Consider the following 20,103-nt stretch of genomic DNA (forward strand, 5'->3'; position numbering starts at 1 on the left):
CTGCTGTAAGTGGTGATCTGCTGTAAGTGGTAAGTGGTGATCTGCTGTAAGTGGTGATCTGCTGTAAGTGATCTGAAAATAAGGGGTGATCTGAAAATAAGTGGTGATCTGCTGTAAGTGGTGATCTGCTGTAAGTGGTGAAAACAGTTTCTCCTTGATATTACTGCCCCCATTGAGGGTAGTGATGAAAGAGAAAGAGGGAGAGGGAGAGAGGGAGAGGAGGAAAGAGAGAGAGAGAGAGAGAAAATGAGCGAGAGAGAATGAGAGCGAGAGAGTGAGAGATACCAAAGGGCACCTAAAGCTCCTAAAGGTTCATATCTTCTGCTGGAGAGTTGGAAACATCACCTACTCTTCCCCTCTCTTCTCCTTTATCCTCCTTTAAACAGGCCATTCATGTTTCTATCACATATTAACCACTGCTACAACAGGCCTCGATCAGCAACACACATCATGTGTGCATTATTTCCTTGGCTTTGTTAAAAAATGGAATACATCAAAATATTTCCAAGAGGCTGATTTCTGAGAGTCTAGGCTTTATTTTTACTTTATTTAACTAGGCAAGTCAGTTAAGAGCAAATTCTTATTTTCAATGACGGTCTAGGAACAGTGGGTTAACTGCCTGTTCAGGGGCAGAACGACAGATTTGTACCTTGTCAGCTCGGGGGTTTGCACTTGCAACCTTCCGGTTACTAGTCTAACGCTCTAACCACTAGGCTACCCTGCCGCCCCAGGCATTCAGAACTGTGTTTATTCTACATAGTAATATAATTAATGTGTCACAGTCTGAGATGTATGTTGTTGATCACACTCACATTGCAATCCACACCCACGAACACACACACGCAAACGTGGTTGGCCTACAACCGTCACTCACTCTGCCTCTCTTAATTTCCTGTTTATGAAGGTTGCTTGGTACATTCACCCATGACAGAATGAAAACAGCACACAGTGTACTATAGAAAAGATCAAGAAAGTTCAGCTCTCCATTGCTCAACTTAATAAGTGACTTTTACAACAGACCAACCGCTTTTGTTTGTCTTGAGGTCTCCAACTTGGAAGCAACAATATGACGGTTGACTGGTGTAAACATACACTGTTTGCATGTTCTTAACAAACATATGACAGTGTGTTCTGGTACCTGTAGGCTTGGCTGATTCTCATTGTCTTTGGGGGATTTTAGATCGGTGCCTTGCTGAAGCTGCAGCTGCTGTTGTTGTTGTTGTTGTTGATGTTGCTGTTGCTGTTGTTGCTGTAGAAGGATCTGCCGAGCCACTTGAAGAGCCTGAAAGAGAGATGAAAATGATGGTGGGTTAAAAAAGGGAACAACATTGAAACTAAAAGCAGATATTTGATTGTGTCTTGGGGCTCAACCCTTCCCTTGAGACCACTCTTCTTTTAACACAACAGATGTAACCCAAACAACGACGTGTTCTTGGACTGCTGATAGATAACAAAACAAACAGGATTTTACACAAATCAATAGCCACAGGCCAATGCAAATATTTTCTGTTGATTTAGATTTGATTTTATTAGGATCGCCATTAGTCGATGCCAATGGTGACCGCTAGTCTTACTGGGGTCCTACTCGTAGCGAAAAGACAATACAGAAAAAAGTCTTAACAATTTACATACATTTAAAAACATGAACATGTAGTGTGCGTGTGTATACTGTAGGTTGCAATTACAGTAAACAGAAAAAGTCAGAGGCACAGAACGGTGCTTTTTGATCCTCCTCTCCCCCTGTCCACTCCCCTCCAGAAAGTAAATAAAAGGTTTATTGCTGCTCCAAATATCTGTTAAAGGACACGGCCTTCTCAGTGGAAAACAAAATACAGTGCAGTCACATGTTTATTGCTCCAGCTACTCCCTTTTCCCTCACGATAAATAATCAAACATGCCATCCAGAACAAACAAAGCCGGGGAGCCGGGAAAAACAGTGGTCATGAAAACCACACTGATACCAAGAAAAGCAAGCGTGTATTCCCACAGTGAGCCGCCAGCCTCCTCACACCTACACCAGTAAAACATCTGAGTAAATAACTAGGCTCATACTTTCCATACTCCACAGACGATTACTCCCACAATTAAACTAACTGTCCGAGCCCATCCCGCACAGCAGAGTAATAGTCCTCAAGTCAATTATTTGATGAGTCAGGTTGATTGCCAGATGCAAATTAAAAGTGGTATGTTGAAGACGAAAATCGGAAAAGGTGGAGGGGGGAGGTGCTCAGAGTACGTAAGAGGGAAATGTAAAGAAACGCGTGAAAGAGTAAGAGGAATGTATGGAAGATGGTATGAAAGTGAAATAGGAAAAGGAAGAGGGTATGGTGAAAGGCTTATAGAGAAACAGAGAGAGTGATAGGATAAGATGATCTATAGGCCTGTAAATGCTCTATAAAGGAAAGGATGAGAGGGGAGTCCAGCTCAGAGGCAGGGGCAAACAGCTGTGCACTGCTCTGCACCGTGTGTGTGTGTTGACCCTCTCAAACACAGGCCTGTGGGATGACATCATGAGGCAAGAATATAACCACAGGCTACAAAGAGGCCACTCTCCTGGCGTTTTACCCTTCCACCATTAAAACATGTTCTCTCTCTCTTTTCTCTCTCTCCCTGCCTATAGCTTGTGAGGGGAAAACCCCAGCCCACACATTCATAAAGATAGTGTACCCTTTTCTTGTGACAGTGTGAGATCTACTCCAACACAAACAGAGAAATCCAACGCAATGCTAAGGCACAAACAATAACCGACTATTTATAGCCCTAATTATAAGAACATGATATTTAACCCATTCAGTTACAGTATGACAAACTTCCTATCTTCCCGCCTACAGTGGCAGACCTACCTAGCACTTAAAGCATGCAATACAAGATCAATGTAATTCAATGACCTCAAGTAGGTTATTGTAGGTAAGAATAAGTTGACGGTTAAAAGTTATATACACATTGCACTACAGTACTTATGCAAAATGTGCAGCATAAAGTCAAGTTTAAATAGACAATAGACCACAGAGCTGTGTAATGGAATAAAGGACAGAAGGTTCTTCTTCAAAGACACAATAATCTTACCTGGTGAGGCAGCATGGCACAACAGAGCACCAAATAGTTAAGCCAAGCCTACGGATTACTACAGGGGAACATTTATGAATAAACAAAAGTAGTATTTAGTTTAGTTTTCTCTGTAACTTATGACACATGCATGCTTTGGTGTAACCTGTCTGGGTTTACTAAGAGGGGTGTTGGAACTAAGATACTTGAGTCAACAGGATATGATGGGAGTTTTTAGATACTAATGGGTGAAGACATATATTTCTGGGAATCATTAACAGAAAAAAAACCTGGCACAACACCTACAGTACTGCATCATCAATCAGCATAAATACAGTAACTGTGACGTTGCGATGGAACATTGTGTATTGTAAGATCATCCACGTTGATCTCAGGTTGATCATCAAATAGAAACTAACCTCATTAAGACTTTCATATTTGATCAAGTGGAAAAGCAGTCAGAAAATAATCACTTACAGTATTAGTCATACTGTTTGGGCTCTGTTTTCCCCAATGACTTTATAAAATAGTTTTAAAAGCGAAAGACACAGGATGAGTCAAAAGACCGTCATTATGGAAAAATAAGGATATAAAAAGGTCTAGCTGGGGAACCTATGTAGAGTGTTTCCGAGTTGAGGCCGGCTAGAGGCTGAGGAATGATTTGTTGTTTAACAAGACGACTGTAGCTGGCTGCCTTGGAGAGGCCTGATGCTGTGCTAAAATAACCCATTGTGAGCTGTCACTGTGATGTTTACACAGCACCCACTCTTCTCTTCACACAAGGCCTCTTCTCTCTCTCTCTCCCCTCTTTCCCTGGAATTCATCTCCTTTTGATCTCACATTCAAAGGTACTGGGGCTTGATAGACGTACAAGTCTAAAAGCAGCTCCAGACGCGCTAAACTGCCAGCGGATGACAGACCGGAGCATCTAAAGAGCAGAGAAATGAGGAGAACAGCATGTTGTCTGGGCACTACAATAGCACAAATCAAGAGACATATTAGGTGGAACTGATCAGATACAGTTCAAAGACAGATAATACAAACAGATAACTAGGATGCAAAGGGAACAGGAGACTGCCGTGCTTTAGGGCGAAGCAGATGTCAAACTAAAGGGGGAAATACTGTATGTTTATAGAATTAACTAGGGTTTTACACAGAAATACACGTATTCAAGTTTTGACTTATTCTAATGTACAGAATCAGTAGATTGGACTGTGTGTATTTCTAACTGGCAAAACATGTCATGAGTAACATGAGGCTTGCCAATTGGATTTAGATATTTGTACGTGCGGAACCTGTCTATGTACAGGTGCAACTGAAGAAGCTTCATTACAATGTGCTGCTATGGTTGTTTGTACTACAGGCTAAGTTGTAGCTGTACAGTATGAGCTAGGATAAGGAACAAAATAAACACACACACGCACACACACACACACACACACACACACACACACACACACACACACACACACACACACACACACACACACACACACACACACACAAACAAACAAACACCCTCCAGGATCTGACAAGGTCTTATTGCCAACAAAGACAACGCAATTTGATATCCTTGTCATTTGCACATTCTCTTTCAAATGTGATCAAAGTTCACACCTTCCCCTGTGTTAACTGGTCTGTTTTAATAAACAGCGGCTGCCTTATTTCTAAATCTACTTTCACACCATATTAGTGAGTAGAGCCTCTGAAAAGGCAGGAGCAGCTCTCATGTCCCAGGGCTATCTAGCAGTGATAAGGGAATGGCTAAGTACTAGATGTCTTTATATGCAGTCTGCACATGTGGATTATTTACAGGCTTTGGGTTTCCTGCTGTTAAAGCCAGCTCTGGGTGCCATACAAATCCCTGATCTGAGAATTACCACAAGTCTTTGCTTTGATTCAGCCCTAAACTTTTTACTATGTTGTAATGGCACGCACATTTTGGACATGACCAAAGGCACTTCTTTATCTCTCTACATCTGTTGACCTTGAGTAAACAAAAAATACAAACAACTTGTGTTCAACTGTAGAGGAATTCAAATGCACTGGTTATTGAGAGATACGTCTAGTGGTAGGCTACGTTCCTCGGAAAGAAGAGACCAGCAACAATCATCCTCCAGTTCAAACTGACAGACATGTGAGCCAGGTAAAGAGAGTGGTTGTGTGAAAACTGACAGACATGTGAGCCAGGTAAAGAGAGTGGTTGTGTGACAACTGACAGACATGTGAGCCAGGTAAAGAGAGTGGTTGTGTGACAACTGAGAGGGCTCCATTCAGGGTGGCTCCACTGCAAGAGGTGCGGTGACGTGGCTCTGGTCTAGTGTGTTTGTTTAGGCCCATCAGGAGAGAGCCCTCTTTATTTCCTCCGACTCACCAATGTCCTCCAACTCCAACGTCAGTGTAGACCTTGAATGTGAAATGATTTCAAACAAATTGACCCTAACTGCTAGAAGATGTACGCGCAGATGTAATCGGATCCCTGTGGTCATTGTGGAGACTGGAGAGAGAGGAAAAATGGCAGAGAGAGGAGAGGAGTGGAGGAAAGCGGAGAGGAGTAGAGGAGAGCGGGGTCCAGTACTCGCTGTTTACCCAGTGGCTGGAGTTAACTAGACAGGAGACCAAGGTTCTCATACGGCCAGCAAAAACACAGCTAATAGGTTTGTCCTTAATGTAGTCCTGCTCAGCAGACACAGGCATTTCTCCCCCTTCTCAGGTCTGTGGGTTTTCCTGGTGATGGCCTAAATGTCAAGGTTATCCGCTTAACTTTCTAAGTGAAAGAGCACACGTCTCAACTCATCTGACATTTATGGCCCTGGCTCTACCCTGCAATGTTTTATCCAAACAAAGGGCCTTCAGTAGCCCTGTGCAAGAAGCCCACTTCTCTCTGGATCCTCCTGGTGTGTTCATAGTACAGTAGGCTGACTCCCTCCTACAGAGTGGAAAGCTGTTCCTTCCATTTTTGTAAATTATGCAGGCTATTGTAAGACTGGCGGGGAATTTATTGAAACTGGGAGAGTTACTCACACATTTTTAGAATAGGACAAGTAGGATGATGTGTGATCAGCGGGGCATTGAGTGTGCAAACATATAGTAATGGAATTCACTTACAATAAGTGTAATTTTTATTGAAATACATATGATTTGGGACCATTTTTAAACACGTGAGCAGATAAGCAGCAGTAGGAATCATGTCAATTTATATGAATTGAATTCTATACTTTTTTTTGTACAATGGCTGTTTATCTGTAATGCAAAGTAGGCAGGGCTGTATTCCCTGTAAGTATATAATTAATGCCATTTCCAAAAAGCCTCTCCACATGGAAAACAGGCACCCATGTTTAAACCTCACGCATTACAGGCCCTCTGAAAAACACTCTCTAACCCATGTTTAGATTTCCAAACTAATTCATGTAGAATACATAAATAAATCAATGTTTTGTACCCACTTCAAACCATTATATGCCTTTCCTTTGCTGCACTTTTCAACTAATCTATTAATATTTATGACAACACTAAACATTTCAAATTGCCATGTTTAAACAATATAAAGCACAGCATGCAATTATATAAGATGCAAGCCGACTTCAATAAAAATCACATTTTGTTTTGTTCCCCCCATAACAGGTAATGCGATGGCTTGACAAATGTTTTTAATGGGGATAATGGAGTGAAAGAGAAACAGGGTAAAAAGTAAACTTATTAAACATGAGTGTGGATGGAAGAGGGTGCTGTGGAGCAGGACTAATGATGGAGGGCAGGGAGTGAAGGGAGAGGAGGAGGGAGAGGAGGAGGGAGGGGAGGGAGTGAAGGGAGAGGAGGAGGGAGAGAGAAAGAGGGAGGGTAGAGAGGGGAGGGAGTATGGAGCAGGCGCAGAGCAGAGAGTAAACAGTGGGCCCGGAATCTACTCTGAGCCTGGTACAGGCGGCCCGGGAGGTCAGCTCAGCTATGCAGGCCCAACAGGTTCCGTTTGTTTGGATTCTCCAGCCTTTCTTAGCTAGCAGCTTAACAACAGATGGAAAAAAGTAGGCCTCAATTCAGAGGTCTGGGTCAAAAAATACACATAAAGAAAATCACACATACTGTAGACACAACACACACACACACACACACACACACTCAAGTGTCATTTAGCATCAAAATAACAGGGCCAAAACCTACAGAAAATAAGACAAATGTAAGAAAATTTGAATGGCTTCACTGGCTTCACACAGGCAGGATAAACACACACACACACACACACACGCATGCACACACACACACATGCACACACATGCAGTTTTGTCTGATTATGGGACACCAACTTCCTATCATGATTCAATAACATAATGCAAATCTCCCCTCCATGAAGGCATTTTTGTCCCCGCCATTCAGCAGTTATTAAATTAATACTATGTTTATTACTGCTTTAGAGCGGTGTAAACTCATAAACACCCTCCCGACTACAAGGGAAGCTGTCAACTAATATTGTTTCCCTCATGAGTCGCTCTTCCACCTCAATTACGCCTTTCAACTTCCTAGGCACTGTATGATAAAGTGGCCGTAAAAATCATTCACATTAATACACCATTGTGCATCTGCTGCTAAAGGTAATTAAAGAAGTAAATGACTCATAAGAATAGACATATGAGCCGCAAAATGAAAGGCAACTGGGCTGCCTCATGAAAATATGTACCATTAAGATACTGCATTTTCATATTCAGGGTAATCAGCTCCACTAGCCTGATGCTGATTTAATCCACTTCACTAGCGAAGTCTATCAGAGCGCGTCACTCTCTCTCCCCTTGCATTCTGCTCCAGCACCGCCCGTGAATGGCACCACTAAAGGGAGGTCACACAGAGGCACATCAGTAGGGGAGCAGTCAATGCTTTGGTTCCGTTTCGATGGCAGAAAGAAAGGGAAAAGAAAGAGAGGGAGATTGAGTGAGGAAGAGAAGAGAAAAAGATAAATATTTTTTTTAAAGAAAGAGCTGGGAACAATGCAAGGCAGATCTCAGTCTATACCATCCTGCTGCCATTCCCTTTTCCTTGCCAATACCAACGCCTGGGGATGCCCATTCTGCTGTAATTTCCGTCAAGTCGATAAAACACAGAAAATGTATTGGGCGTGCAAACTATTTAGACGGGTGCTTGAAAAAACCTTGTTTCGTTTGTTATTGCATTTTCGTCTGCAGAGTTGCATCAGGTAGTGGTTAGGAGTGTCGTGCTTGGGAAAAGGATGATTCTAAAACGCAGCGTGAGGCAAGGATTCTGTGGAAATGTATCCAGCGTTGAAGCGTAGTGTTTAGAATGGGAAAGCCTCGTTGTTTTTCCTCTCATTCACATTACTCAACTTCATCAATACAGCAGCAAACTCTCAAGTTACTCTCAGCAAAGCCCTAAATCTCTGATTTGAGTTGCACTGAATATAGATGAATACAGGCAGCCTACACATTACACACACAACACCCCGTAACAAAGCAGTGCTTCAGGAGGAGACTGATATACTGCATCAGACAGTACATGGGGGATTTAGACTGCTCAGGGCACTGGCTGCTTCTGTGTTGTCAGTTGATTGGTCCTCAATTCCTCTACTATGGGTTTACTACTCTGCTGGTCAACTGTCTGACACAAAAATAAATCCTGCCCATAATATGATGCATGCCACCAATCAGAAATACCTAAAAGGTAGAGTGACATTACCTACAGCCTATCACTGCTGTCAGGGCAGGGTAAGGAAGTCCATAGGACAGGATTTAATATGGTGTGCTACGTCCCTAGAGAAAACACTATCTTCCCAAACCTTGCTGTTGATTTCACAAACACGGAATTCAGTCAAATGATATGGCACAGAAGCCATCCCTTGGTTGCTACTGCATTTTGGTTACACTTAATATATTTGTGGTATACTAAACATACAAATAAATGCTTATATCATAGCTCCACTGATCCAAAACTACAGATGTAGGATATTAAGTTGATCACTCTTTTGTTGCTGAGAACTGTCCTGCACCACAGGAAATGCAGATGAGCTTTGTGATGTACATAAATTCACAAAAATCTCTAAGACACGGTTATATTAACAGTATTTTTATTTTCATGTAGCCTACTTTTGGCCAACTAATAGCCTAACCACTGTTCAAGCAACATTATGGACTAAACGTTCAAATCCTATTGCTGCAGGATTATTTTGGTAAAATTAAGATCCTACACCTGTATATATACATCATCTGCCATTGATTTCCCTTGTCTTGACCTGGGACCTAAAGCACGTAAACCCCCTGTATGAGGTCTATGAGGTGCCAGTGGAGGAATCCCAGTGTGGATGGAGAGAGAGTTACTCTACGGGAGAATAATTCTATAAATCACAGTGAGCCCAATTGGCCATGGTCTGTGGATTGAGTTGCAGTGGAGTGGCAGCTCCCTGTGAATAGCACTGTCTCCGTTGAAGTCATTCCAAGACGGGTAATATGATCCCAGACAGACAGGAATAAAGGAAGAGGGAAAAATCTGATTGCTTTGGCCATAAACTATAGTGCTCTCCTGGCTGAGTCTGGACAGATCTCCAGTCAGCTTGTACTGAATATGATGCATAGTAGTGTTCTAACGAAAGACAAGAGGGCAAAGACAAGAGGGCAGCCATACTCTTTTAGTTTAATTGGCTTGAACATGGACACTGGGCGTTACTCAAACTCTCACAAGTCATATTGGCGTGGACAAGTGTGAGTGAAGTAACAACAATTCAATGCAGGCCCTGTAACTGTAAGTAAGCACTTTTAACTAACATAACATCCTGTAGTAATTAGCATGCAAAGCGCAGCGCGGTGACAGAATTGGCTGGCTTCAATCAGCCTGAGACACCTTCAGCACTCTGAACAGACACCTCCTGAGCTGCAGGCTTCAATAAACGTTGCAGGAGAAGATGATCACGAGGAAAATTACGTTATCTGGCAAGCTTAAAGGCCTTACATAAACATGTGGTGGAAATATTAAACAACGCAGACTGTGGCCTCCAAAAATCTGGCTTCTCTAGAAAATACACTGAGTGTACAAAACATTCAGAGTATTGAGTTGCCCCAACTTTTGCTCTCAGAACAGCCTCGATTCGTCAGTGCATGGACTCTACAAGGTGTCGCACTGGGATGCTGAACCATGTTTACTCCAATGCTTCCCAAAGTTGTGTCAAGTTGGCTGGATGTCCTTTGGTTGGTGGACCATTCTTGATACACATGGGAAACTGTTGAGCGTGAAAAACCCAGCAGCATTGTAGTTATTGACATACTAAAACCGGTGTACCTGGCACCTACTACCATTCCCCGTTCTAAGGCACCCAACTCTTTTGTCTTGCCCATTCACCCTCCGAATGGCACACATACAAGATCCATGTCTCAATACTATCCATGCTTAAAAATCCTTCTTTAACCTGCATTTGACAGGTGACATCAATAAGGGATCATAGCTTTCACCTGGATTCACCTGGTCAGTCTAACTTATGGAAAGAGCAGGTGTTCCTAAGGTCTTGTACACTCAGTGTATGTCCTGATGGAACTTGAATAAATTTGAAATTAATGCAATTAGGTGATGAATCTCTCTAGATTCTGATCTAGCATTAGTCAATAATAAATCATCACCATCATTCTATTTTACTTGTTCTGTCCACCCCTAAAAATGAGAAACATACATACACAGCATGGTGAGAATGAAACAAACCCTAAGTGAAATGCAGGCATAACTACAAACAGTAATAGCCCAAACAACAAGCACTGCAAGAACCAAGGGCATATGGGCTTTAGAATAGGGGGGCCAGGCGGGAAATGACAGACTGCTGTTCACCTCCATTAGCTGCTACAGTATGTGAGAGCGGTGCATCTAGCAGCACACGACCTGTGAAGAATCTTAGATATCGCTCTATCTTGGAATGGGATTGCCGCATTAATTCTTGGGAAATGTAATCTCTCAAGCAAATCAAATTACTCTCATTAACCCCACAAGAAAACTGCCTCTGTAATAAGTATGAATAAAAAGTATTTATTACCAATAATCACCTCTTTAATGTGAGCCAGCTTACAACAGCTTTTATTTTTGCTGATTAAGTTTAAAAAACGAGAAACAGGAAGGACGTTTGTGCGCACAGTGCGAGCACACACACACACACACACACACACACACACACACACACACCTCATGTAGTTTATGAGTGATACAGTGATTAAAGGGGAGGGTATAGAGATACAGTGCTTTAGGGCCTTTGAGAGGACATGCCTTACCTAGTCATAAACATCTCTGTCTTTAGGCCAGTGACAGAATCACTTTCAATGGGTTCACTTAGAGGTGAATCACTAGAGAATGTATATGTAAAGTAGCCCATGTCATCACCCAATCAGTGCCTGCACACAAAGCTGTCCCTGGCAACTCTGTACAGTCACTGTCACGACCTGGCCATAGAGAGGCTTTTATTCTCTATTTTTGTTCATTTTTCTATGTTTTTGTATTTCTTTGTTTTTGGCCGGGTATGGTTCTCAATCAGTGACAGCTGTCTATCGTTGTCTCTGATTGAGAACCATACTTAGGTATCTCTTGCCCACATGGGTTTTGTGGGTAGTTGTTTTCTGTTTAGCGTTTGTATCACCTTTCAGAACTGTTTCGGTTATTCCTTTTGTTACTTTGTATTTAGTGTTCAGTTCTATTCAATAAATATGAACACGTACCACGCTGCATCTTGGTCCTCACCTTCTTCCTCTGAATGCCGTTACAGTCACTGACCTCTACATATTTGAGAACGCTTGTGCGGATTGCCAGACTCAGTGCAGACACTAGCATAACAATGCTATTTCTGAATCATAGACAGCTGCTGACATTGTTACAGCTCAGCTCATTTACATCATTTTGGTTGTCTGAAAGCCCAGTGCACATAACAGAGTAAAAAAACATGTCTGCATTATGTATTTCTGCAAATAGAGAAAAACAAACTGATAATTGTATACTTTATCACTCCCCAGGGAGTGAAGTATTTGCTCCCATTCCAGGATATGACATCATTACTTCAAGTAAATGTTGCCAAGTATAATTGCTCTGCTCGTAAACATAGCAGACACTGATATCCTCTCTATTTGAAGGACTGAGTTTTTTCCCCCTGAAAATACCAATTAATTACATTATCAAAAAAGGTCATAGAAAGTAAGAAAAAACATATTAAAATGGCTGATAAATATGAATTCCCCCCATTAAATCAATTATAATTGGAGGTCAGCAGTTCATTCATTTACAGGTTTAGCATAATTACCTGTTTTTCCCTCATTTACTTCTGTATGCACCTGGGACACTGATGTCCCTGTTATCCAAAGTAACGCACCAGTGATTATTCAAATTAAACTTCTATTCCAGTGGGAACATGTCTATCAAAATAAAATGCAGAGAAGTTTATACACCAAAACGAAACCCTATAGTATACCATTAATAATTATGTTGGCACTTATCTAGAACTGGATGTAATGTGATAGCAGTCCTGTGGATACTACATTATCTATACTGCACATATGCTCTACAAAAAACAAGATAATCTGTGTGTCAATCATTTTGTTGAGCTAGTGCATCAGTACAGCAGTACAGCTAGCAGTGATTGGGGTTTGGCAACAGGACAAGTTAAGGCAGTGCTGCCCCATGGCAACAAAACCAAAGCTCTCCTATATCTTCTCAACCTGCCCATCAAAGAGGACCCAACCGCCTGCCTGCCTGTGCATGGCATCTCCTATGATTCATGCTGGGCATGTGAGCCAGGCTGCAGGGACTGTGAGGAGCGCCACGCAAACCTGTGACCTGTGGCTATGCATCATAGCAAAGGAAATTAGCTAATCTGCAAGGGTGTACGTTTGTTAAAAACCTTTTACCCCTTTTTCGTGATATCCAATTGGTAGTTACAGTCTTGTCCCATCGATGCAAATCCCGTATGGACTCGGAAGAGGCGACCTGGCCAAGCCACTCTGCTTCTTGACACACTGCTCGCTTAACCCGGAAGCCAGCTACACCAATTTGTCAGAGGAAACGCCATACAACTGGTTTCCCGGTCAGCTGCCACACAGCCTGGGATCGAACCCGGGGCTGTAGTAATGCCACATGCAATGGGGTGCAGTGCCTTAGACCACTGCGCCACTCGGGAGCCCAGGGCGTTCATTTGATAAATGATAGGGTTTTACACACATAAACATATTCAAATTGGCACCCTCAAATGTACTTCAATATGAATAGATGGAGGTATTTATTGTGTTTAACACATGAAAGCCACCTCAGTAAGACAGACTGCAGAATATCACATAAACACTTTGTAAACATACAGCTGTAAGGATAATTATTTTGATTGCGGGACTCTCGTAAGGCTTTTCTTCCCCTCCCCTACATCTGTTTGAAATAGAGTGCAAAACCAGCGTTCTGGCTGGAGCTCAGGTGGTTCAAATAGAACACACACTCACACACTTCTGTGTATAAACGTTCATTTCCCCCTCTAGTTTACAGTTTCTCTCTGGTTCTGTGGTGAGTCAGCAAAAAGGCAGAAGCTGCAGCTCCCCACTGTACAGTCCACCTGCCAGGAAGAGATCCTGTTCTCTCCTCCACCCAGCCCAGGCCAGGCCCAGGGAGATGCAGCGAGACTGGGGGAGAAGCAAAGACAATGCTGCTGCTGCTGTTGGAGTCTCAGTAATGTACTACATAGAGCAGAGAGCAAGAGAGAGGAGAGAGTAAGGCCCTGCATTCCTCTATTTATGGGATACAGTATACCAACGTAGAGTCACAAAAGACATTCTATGGAATCACCTTGGGATGCTTTCAGTCATGTCTGTCTGTGTGGTTATACTGCAACAGTGCTTCATGGATGGATGTTATACATAGATCAAATTAACTGAAAGTAAATTACGACAAATAATGGTGGAATTAGCTAGCTGATATGCAAGCAGCCCTTCTGTAGGTTATCCCAATACAGGTAGTGTTGGCTTTGTAGTAGTGACCCAGTCTGTGGGAGAGAGGGAAAGGAAGGTGTGGGATAATCCATCAGTCAGCCAGGCCCACTGTGTCCACAGTACCCCCAGTCTCCTAACCCCCAAATCCCACTGTGTCCCCAGTACCCCCAGTCTCCTAACCCCCAAATCCCACTGTGTCCCCAGTACCCCCAGTCTCCTAACCCCCAAATCCCACTGGCCCCTTTTTCAATTTCACACAGCACTCCTCTGGATTTCATTCACTCCAGGCTTGTGCACATCTCTCTTGTGATAAAAACCTCTTCTCTCTCTCTGTCTGTCTGTCTGTAATGTGAGATGGGTGTCCATTTTCCAGTCTCTTTCTCTTCTTTCTCCAGAACCACAAATAACTCACAGGCCTTTGAGCCCATCTTGATTTCGCTCCAAAGATAAGGACACAATTTATTGTTTTCATTGAGCTTGAGTGCAAAGACAGAGAGTACAAAGTCACTCCAAGATACAGATAAATATAGCAAGAACGGCCAGTTTAATCTGCCTCCACACGAAGGACAATTTCAAGTGAACTCATGGAGATGGGCACACATAGTGAAACCAGCACAGTGTAATACCAGCTAGAGACATCGCTACAGATGGAGAAAAAAAACCTAAATGTTTTAACGCCAATCAAAATCCCCTCAGAGAACAGCCAGTGCTAGTTCAATACGTGTGTATGTTAAATTAAACATGTGCTTAATTTTCTATGTCTACCATAACCCTGGCTTGAAAGGGTAGATCAGGGATTGGACTAAACTAACATCGCAAGTGGAGCTCACATACACCCCCACTGACGCAATACAACCTCACAATGAATTCCCAACATACATCAGTGTTCTGTAGCCCCGGTGATGCCCTCGGTTGTGATTGTGCAGGGGGAGGCTGAGGAGTACAGAGTATTTACTGATGCGGTTATCTTGTCCTGTGACAGGCAGAATCAATCAATCACCACGCCACGGCTCAGCTCTGCCGTGCATTCCAGGCACAGCCCTTCACTTCTGGGGGAGGAGATGGCAGTGTTAGCCAAGCCAAATTTGATCAACAAATGCAGTTCCCCTGTGCCACAGCTATCTGAGATGAAGATGATATTATGTGGAAGAGAGCAAACTGAGGAAGACAGCACAGAGAGAGAAGTCCAGGTGGATTTAGCCTCCTCAAAGGCTCAGCTTCTTCTTAAAGTAGTGTCTCTCTTCCAGAAGCAAGGGTAAAAGCCACCATGTCGCGAATAAAATCAAATCAAATATTATTGGTCACATACACATGGTTAGCAGATGTTATTGCGAGTGTAGCAAAATGCTTGTGACCAATGTCTTAAGGACCACGTGCAACACAGCCTGTTTTACAGATCAAGGAGCCAAGCATTTATATGCTGAAGATAAGATTGAATTACTTTTCAGAACTTGAATTTAAAAAATTCAACTATTGTCTGTCTACCACAATTACAAACCAATTAAAAACAATCCTGGCAGAGGAATTCCTCAGACTGACATTTCACATAATTCCTTAAACAGATTTACTGAGATGTACGCAAGGTTACAAAATTAGCATTTAGAAATGAGGAAAAATAAATATAGTGTTGAGTCTGCAGATAAAAGTTGGTAATTAAGAGTACCCATGATGGTGGAAAACATTTCAAGAATAAACCTCGACTAGTTAGCTTTTTCTCTGTTGCCCTACAGTTATTTTACATTATTCAATCCAAAATACCATCTTTCTGATTCTAACTTTCTTTTTGCATGTAAATGTTTAATAAGGGCCCTCGGCTATCTATGGGCACAATTATTAGATATCCGCAGAGAGAAATTGAAAAATTAATCATACTCTCAATTTTGTACTTCTCTGACACATAGGAAATGGCTCTAAGAGCCGTGCCTTTTCCCCAGTCATATGCTCAGTATGGACACAATCCAATGGTTGACAGGGAATGTTGCTCAGGAGAAAGGACAATTGCATCAATATAGTAATTAAAATATTATTTACAACGTTGGCACGTCTCATATGCCATAACACCACAACACAGATTACCCTGTTGCAAGCTGCAATGATTAACGTTTATCCGAAGCACGACAAAAGAAAATTGAGTGTGTGCATGAATACAAAAAATATGACACAAGTGGGGTAGTGGGGATTGTTATACGGCAGACATTAGGGAAATGACTCCGCCTCTCTCGCTCACTCTAACACACACATTAACACACTCCCAGAAGTATCAGCCACAGTAATGTGTATATTTACACTGTCAACACCTGCACACATACAATTATACTGAAAAGTGTAAAGTGTTGGTTTCATGTTGCATGAGTTGAAATAGAAGATCCCAGAAGTGTTCCATACGCACAAAAAGCTTATTTCTCTCAAATGTTGTGCACAATTTGGTATATCCTTGTTAGTGAGCATTTCTCCTTTACCATGATAATCCATCCACTTGACAGGTGTGACGCTGATATCAAGACGCTGATTGAACAGCATGATCATTACACCGGTTCACCTTGTGCTGGGGACAATAAAAAGCCACTATAAAATGTGCCGATTGTCACACAACACAATGTCTCAAGTTTTGAGGTAGCGTGCAATCGGAATGCTGACTGCGAGAATGTCCACCAGAGCTGTTTCCAGAACATTTAATATTGATTTATCTATCATAAGCCACCTCCAATGTTGCTATAGAGAATTTGGCAGTACGTCCAAACGGCCTCACATCCTCAGACCATGTGTAACCACGACAGCCCAGGACTTCCACATTTGGCTTCTTCACCTGCGGGATCGTCTGAGACCAGCCACCCGGACAGCTGATGAAACTGTGGGTTTGCACAACCCAACATTTTCTGCACAAACTGTCAGAAACCATCTCAGGGAAATTCATCTGTGTGCTCGTCGTCCTCGTCCTCACCAGGGTCTTGACCTGACTGCAGTTCGGCGTCGTAACCGACTTCAGTGGGCCTTTGATGGCTACTGGCTGGAGAAGTGTGTACTTCACGGATGAATCCCGGTTTCAACTGCACCGGAAAGATGGCAGACAGCGTGTTTTGTGTTGTGTGGGCGAGCGGTTTAATGATGTCAACGTTGTGAACCATGGTGGTGGTGGGGTTATGTATGGGCAGGCACAAGCTACGGACAATGAACACAATTTCCTTTTAACAATGCCAATTTGAATGCCCAGAGATACTGTGATGAGATCCTGAGGTACATTGTCGTGCCATTCATCCTCAGCCATCACCTCATGTTTCAGCATGATAATGCACGGCCCCATGTCGCAAGGATCTGTACACATGAAAAAGCTGAAAATGTCCCAATTCTTCCATGACCTGCATACTCACGAGACATGTCACCCATTGAGCATGTTTGGGATGCTCTGGATCGACGTGTGTGACAGCGTGTTCCAGTTCCCGCCAATATCTAGCATCTTTGCATATCCATTGAAGAGGAGTGGGACCACATTCCACAGGCCACAATCAACAGACTGAACAACTCAATGTGAAGGAGATACAGTTGAAGTTGGAAATTTACATACATCTTAGCCAAATACATTTCTACAAATTTTTTCACATTTCCTGACCTTTAATCCTGGTAAAACAGTTAGGATCACCACTTTATTTGAAGAATGTGAAATGTCAGAATAATAGTAGAGATAATTATTTATTTCAGCTTTAATCACATTCCCAGTGGGTCAGAAGTTTACATACACTCAATTAGTATTTGGTAGCATTGCCTTTAAATTGTTCAACTTGGGTCAAACGTTTCGGATAGCCTTCCACAACTTCCCACAATAAGTTGGGTGAATTTTGGCCCATTCCTCCTGACAGAGCTGGTGTAACTGAGTCAGGTTTGTAGGCCTCCTTGCTCGCACATGCTTTTCCAGTTCTGCCAACAAATTTTCTATTGGATCGAGGTCAGGGCTTTGTGATGGCCACTCCAATACCTTGACTTTGTTGTCTTTAAGCCATTTTGCCACAACTTTGGAAGTATGCTTGGTGTCAATGTCCATTTGGAAGACCCATTTGCAACCAAGCTTTAACTTCCTGACTGATGTCTTGAGATGTTGCTTCAATATATCCACATATTTTCCTCCCTCATGATGCCATCTATTTTGTGAAGTGCACCAGTCCCTCCTGCAGCAAAGTACATGATCGGATGGTGTTCTTCGGCTTGCAAGCCTCCCCCTTTTCCATAACGATGGTCATTATGGCCAAACAGTTCTATTTCTGTTGCAGCAGACCAAAGGACATTTCTTCAAAAAGTACGATCTTTGTCCCCATGTGCAGTTGCAAACCGTAGTCTGACTTTATTTTTATTTTTTATTTTACCCCGTTTTCGTGGTATCTAATTGTTTTAGTAGCTACTATCTTGTCTCATCGCTACAACTCCCGTACGGGCTCGGGAGAGACGAAGGTTGAAATTCATGCATCCTCCGATACACAACCCAACCAAGCCGCACTGCTTCTTAACACAGCGAGCATCCAACCCGGAAGCCAGCCGCACCAATGTGTCGGAGGAAACACTGTGCACCTGGTAACCTTGGTTAGCGCGCACTGAGCCCGGCCTGCCACAGGAGTCACTGGTGCGCGATGAGACAAGGATATCTCTATCGGCCAACCCCTCCCTAACCCAGACGACGCTAGGCCAATTGTGCGTCGCCCCACGGACCTCCCGATCGCGGCCGGTTAAGACAGAGCCTGGGCGCGAACCCAGAGTCTCTGGTGGCACAGCTGGCGCTGCAGTACAGCGCCCTTAACCACTCCGCCACTCGAGAGGCCTAGTCTGGCTTTATTATGGCGGTTTTGGAGCAGTGGCTTCTTCCTTGTTGAGCAGGATATAGATCATTTTGTACCTGTTTCCTCCAGAATCTTCACAAGGTCCTTTGCTGTTGTTCTGGGATTGATTTGCACTTTTCACCAAAGCACGTTCATCTCTAGGAGACAGAATGCGCCTCCTTCCTGAGATGTATGACGCCTGCGTGGTCCCATGGTGTTTATACTTGCATACTATTGTTTGTACAGATGAATGTGTTATGTTGATGCATTTGGAAATTGCTCCCAAGGATGAACCAGACTTGTGGAGATCTACAAATTATTTTCTGAGGTCTTGGCTGATTTATTTTGATTTTCCCGTGATGTCAAGCAAAGAGACACTGAGTTTGAAGGTAGGCCTTGAAATACATCACAGGTACACTTCCAATTGACTCAAATTATGTCAATTAGCCTATCAGAAGCTTCTAAAGCCATGACATCATTTTCTGTAATTTTCCAAGCTGTTTAAAGGCACAGTCAATTTAGTTTAGTGTATGTAAACTTCTGACCCACTGGAATTGTGATACAGTGGATGATAAGTGAAATAATATGTCTGTAAATAACTGTTGGAAAAATGACTTGTGTCATGCACAAAGTAGATGTCCTAACCGACTTGCCAAAACTATAGTTTGTTATTAACAAGAAATTTGTGGAGTGGTAGAAAAACGAGTTTTAATGACTCCAATCTAAGTGTATGTAAACTTCCGACTTCAACTGTATGTAGCAAGGCATGCGGCAAATGCTGGTCACACCAGATAATGACTGGTATTCTGATCCACACCCCTACCTTTTATGGGATCTGTGACCAACAGATGGTGGTCACACCAGATAATGACTGGTATTCTGATCCACACCCCTACCTTTTATGGGATCTGTGACCAACAGATGGTGGTCACACCAGATAATGACTGGTATTCTGATCCACACCCCTACCTTTTATGGGATCTGTGACCAACAGATGGTGGTCACACCAGATAATGACTGGTATTCTGATCCACACCCCTACCTTTTATGGGATCTGTGACCAACAGATGGTGGTCACACCAGATAATGACTGGTATTCTGATCCACACCCCTACCTTTTATGGGATCTGTGACCAACAGATGGTGGTCACACCAGATAATGACTGGTATTCTGATCCACACCCCTACCTTTTTTTACAGGATCTGTGACCAACAGATGCTTATCAGTATTCCCAGTCATGTGAAATCCATAGATTAGGGCCTAATGAATTTATTTCAATTGACTGATTTCTTTAAATGAACTGTAACTCAGTAAAATCTTTGAAATTGTT

At 42.7% G+C, this 20,103-nt stretch overlaps 1 protein-coding gene across 1 annotated transcript in view; it reads right to left on the minus strand.

Annotated features, from left to right (window-relative positions):
- LOC115143402 (forkhead box protein P1-B-like) overlaps positions 1-20,103 on the minus strand; it is a 162,049-nt gene that overhangs the window by 76,976 nt on the left and 64,970 nt on the right. The window contains 1 exon segment of the mRNA XM_029683798.2: positions 1,139-1,282. Within this exon segment, the coding sequence (XP_029539658.2) occupies positions 1,139-1,282 (144 nt within the window).

This window comes from Oncorhynchus nerka, linkage group LG15, assembly GCF_034236695.1.
Source record: "Oncorhynchus nerka isolate Pitt River linkage group LG15, Oner_Uvic_2.0, whole genome shotgun sequence".
NCBI lineage: Eukaryota > Metazoa > Chordata > Actinopteri > Salmoniformes > Salmonidae > Oncorhynchus > Oncorhynchus nerka.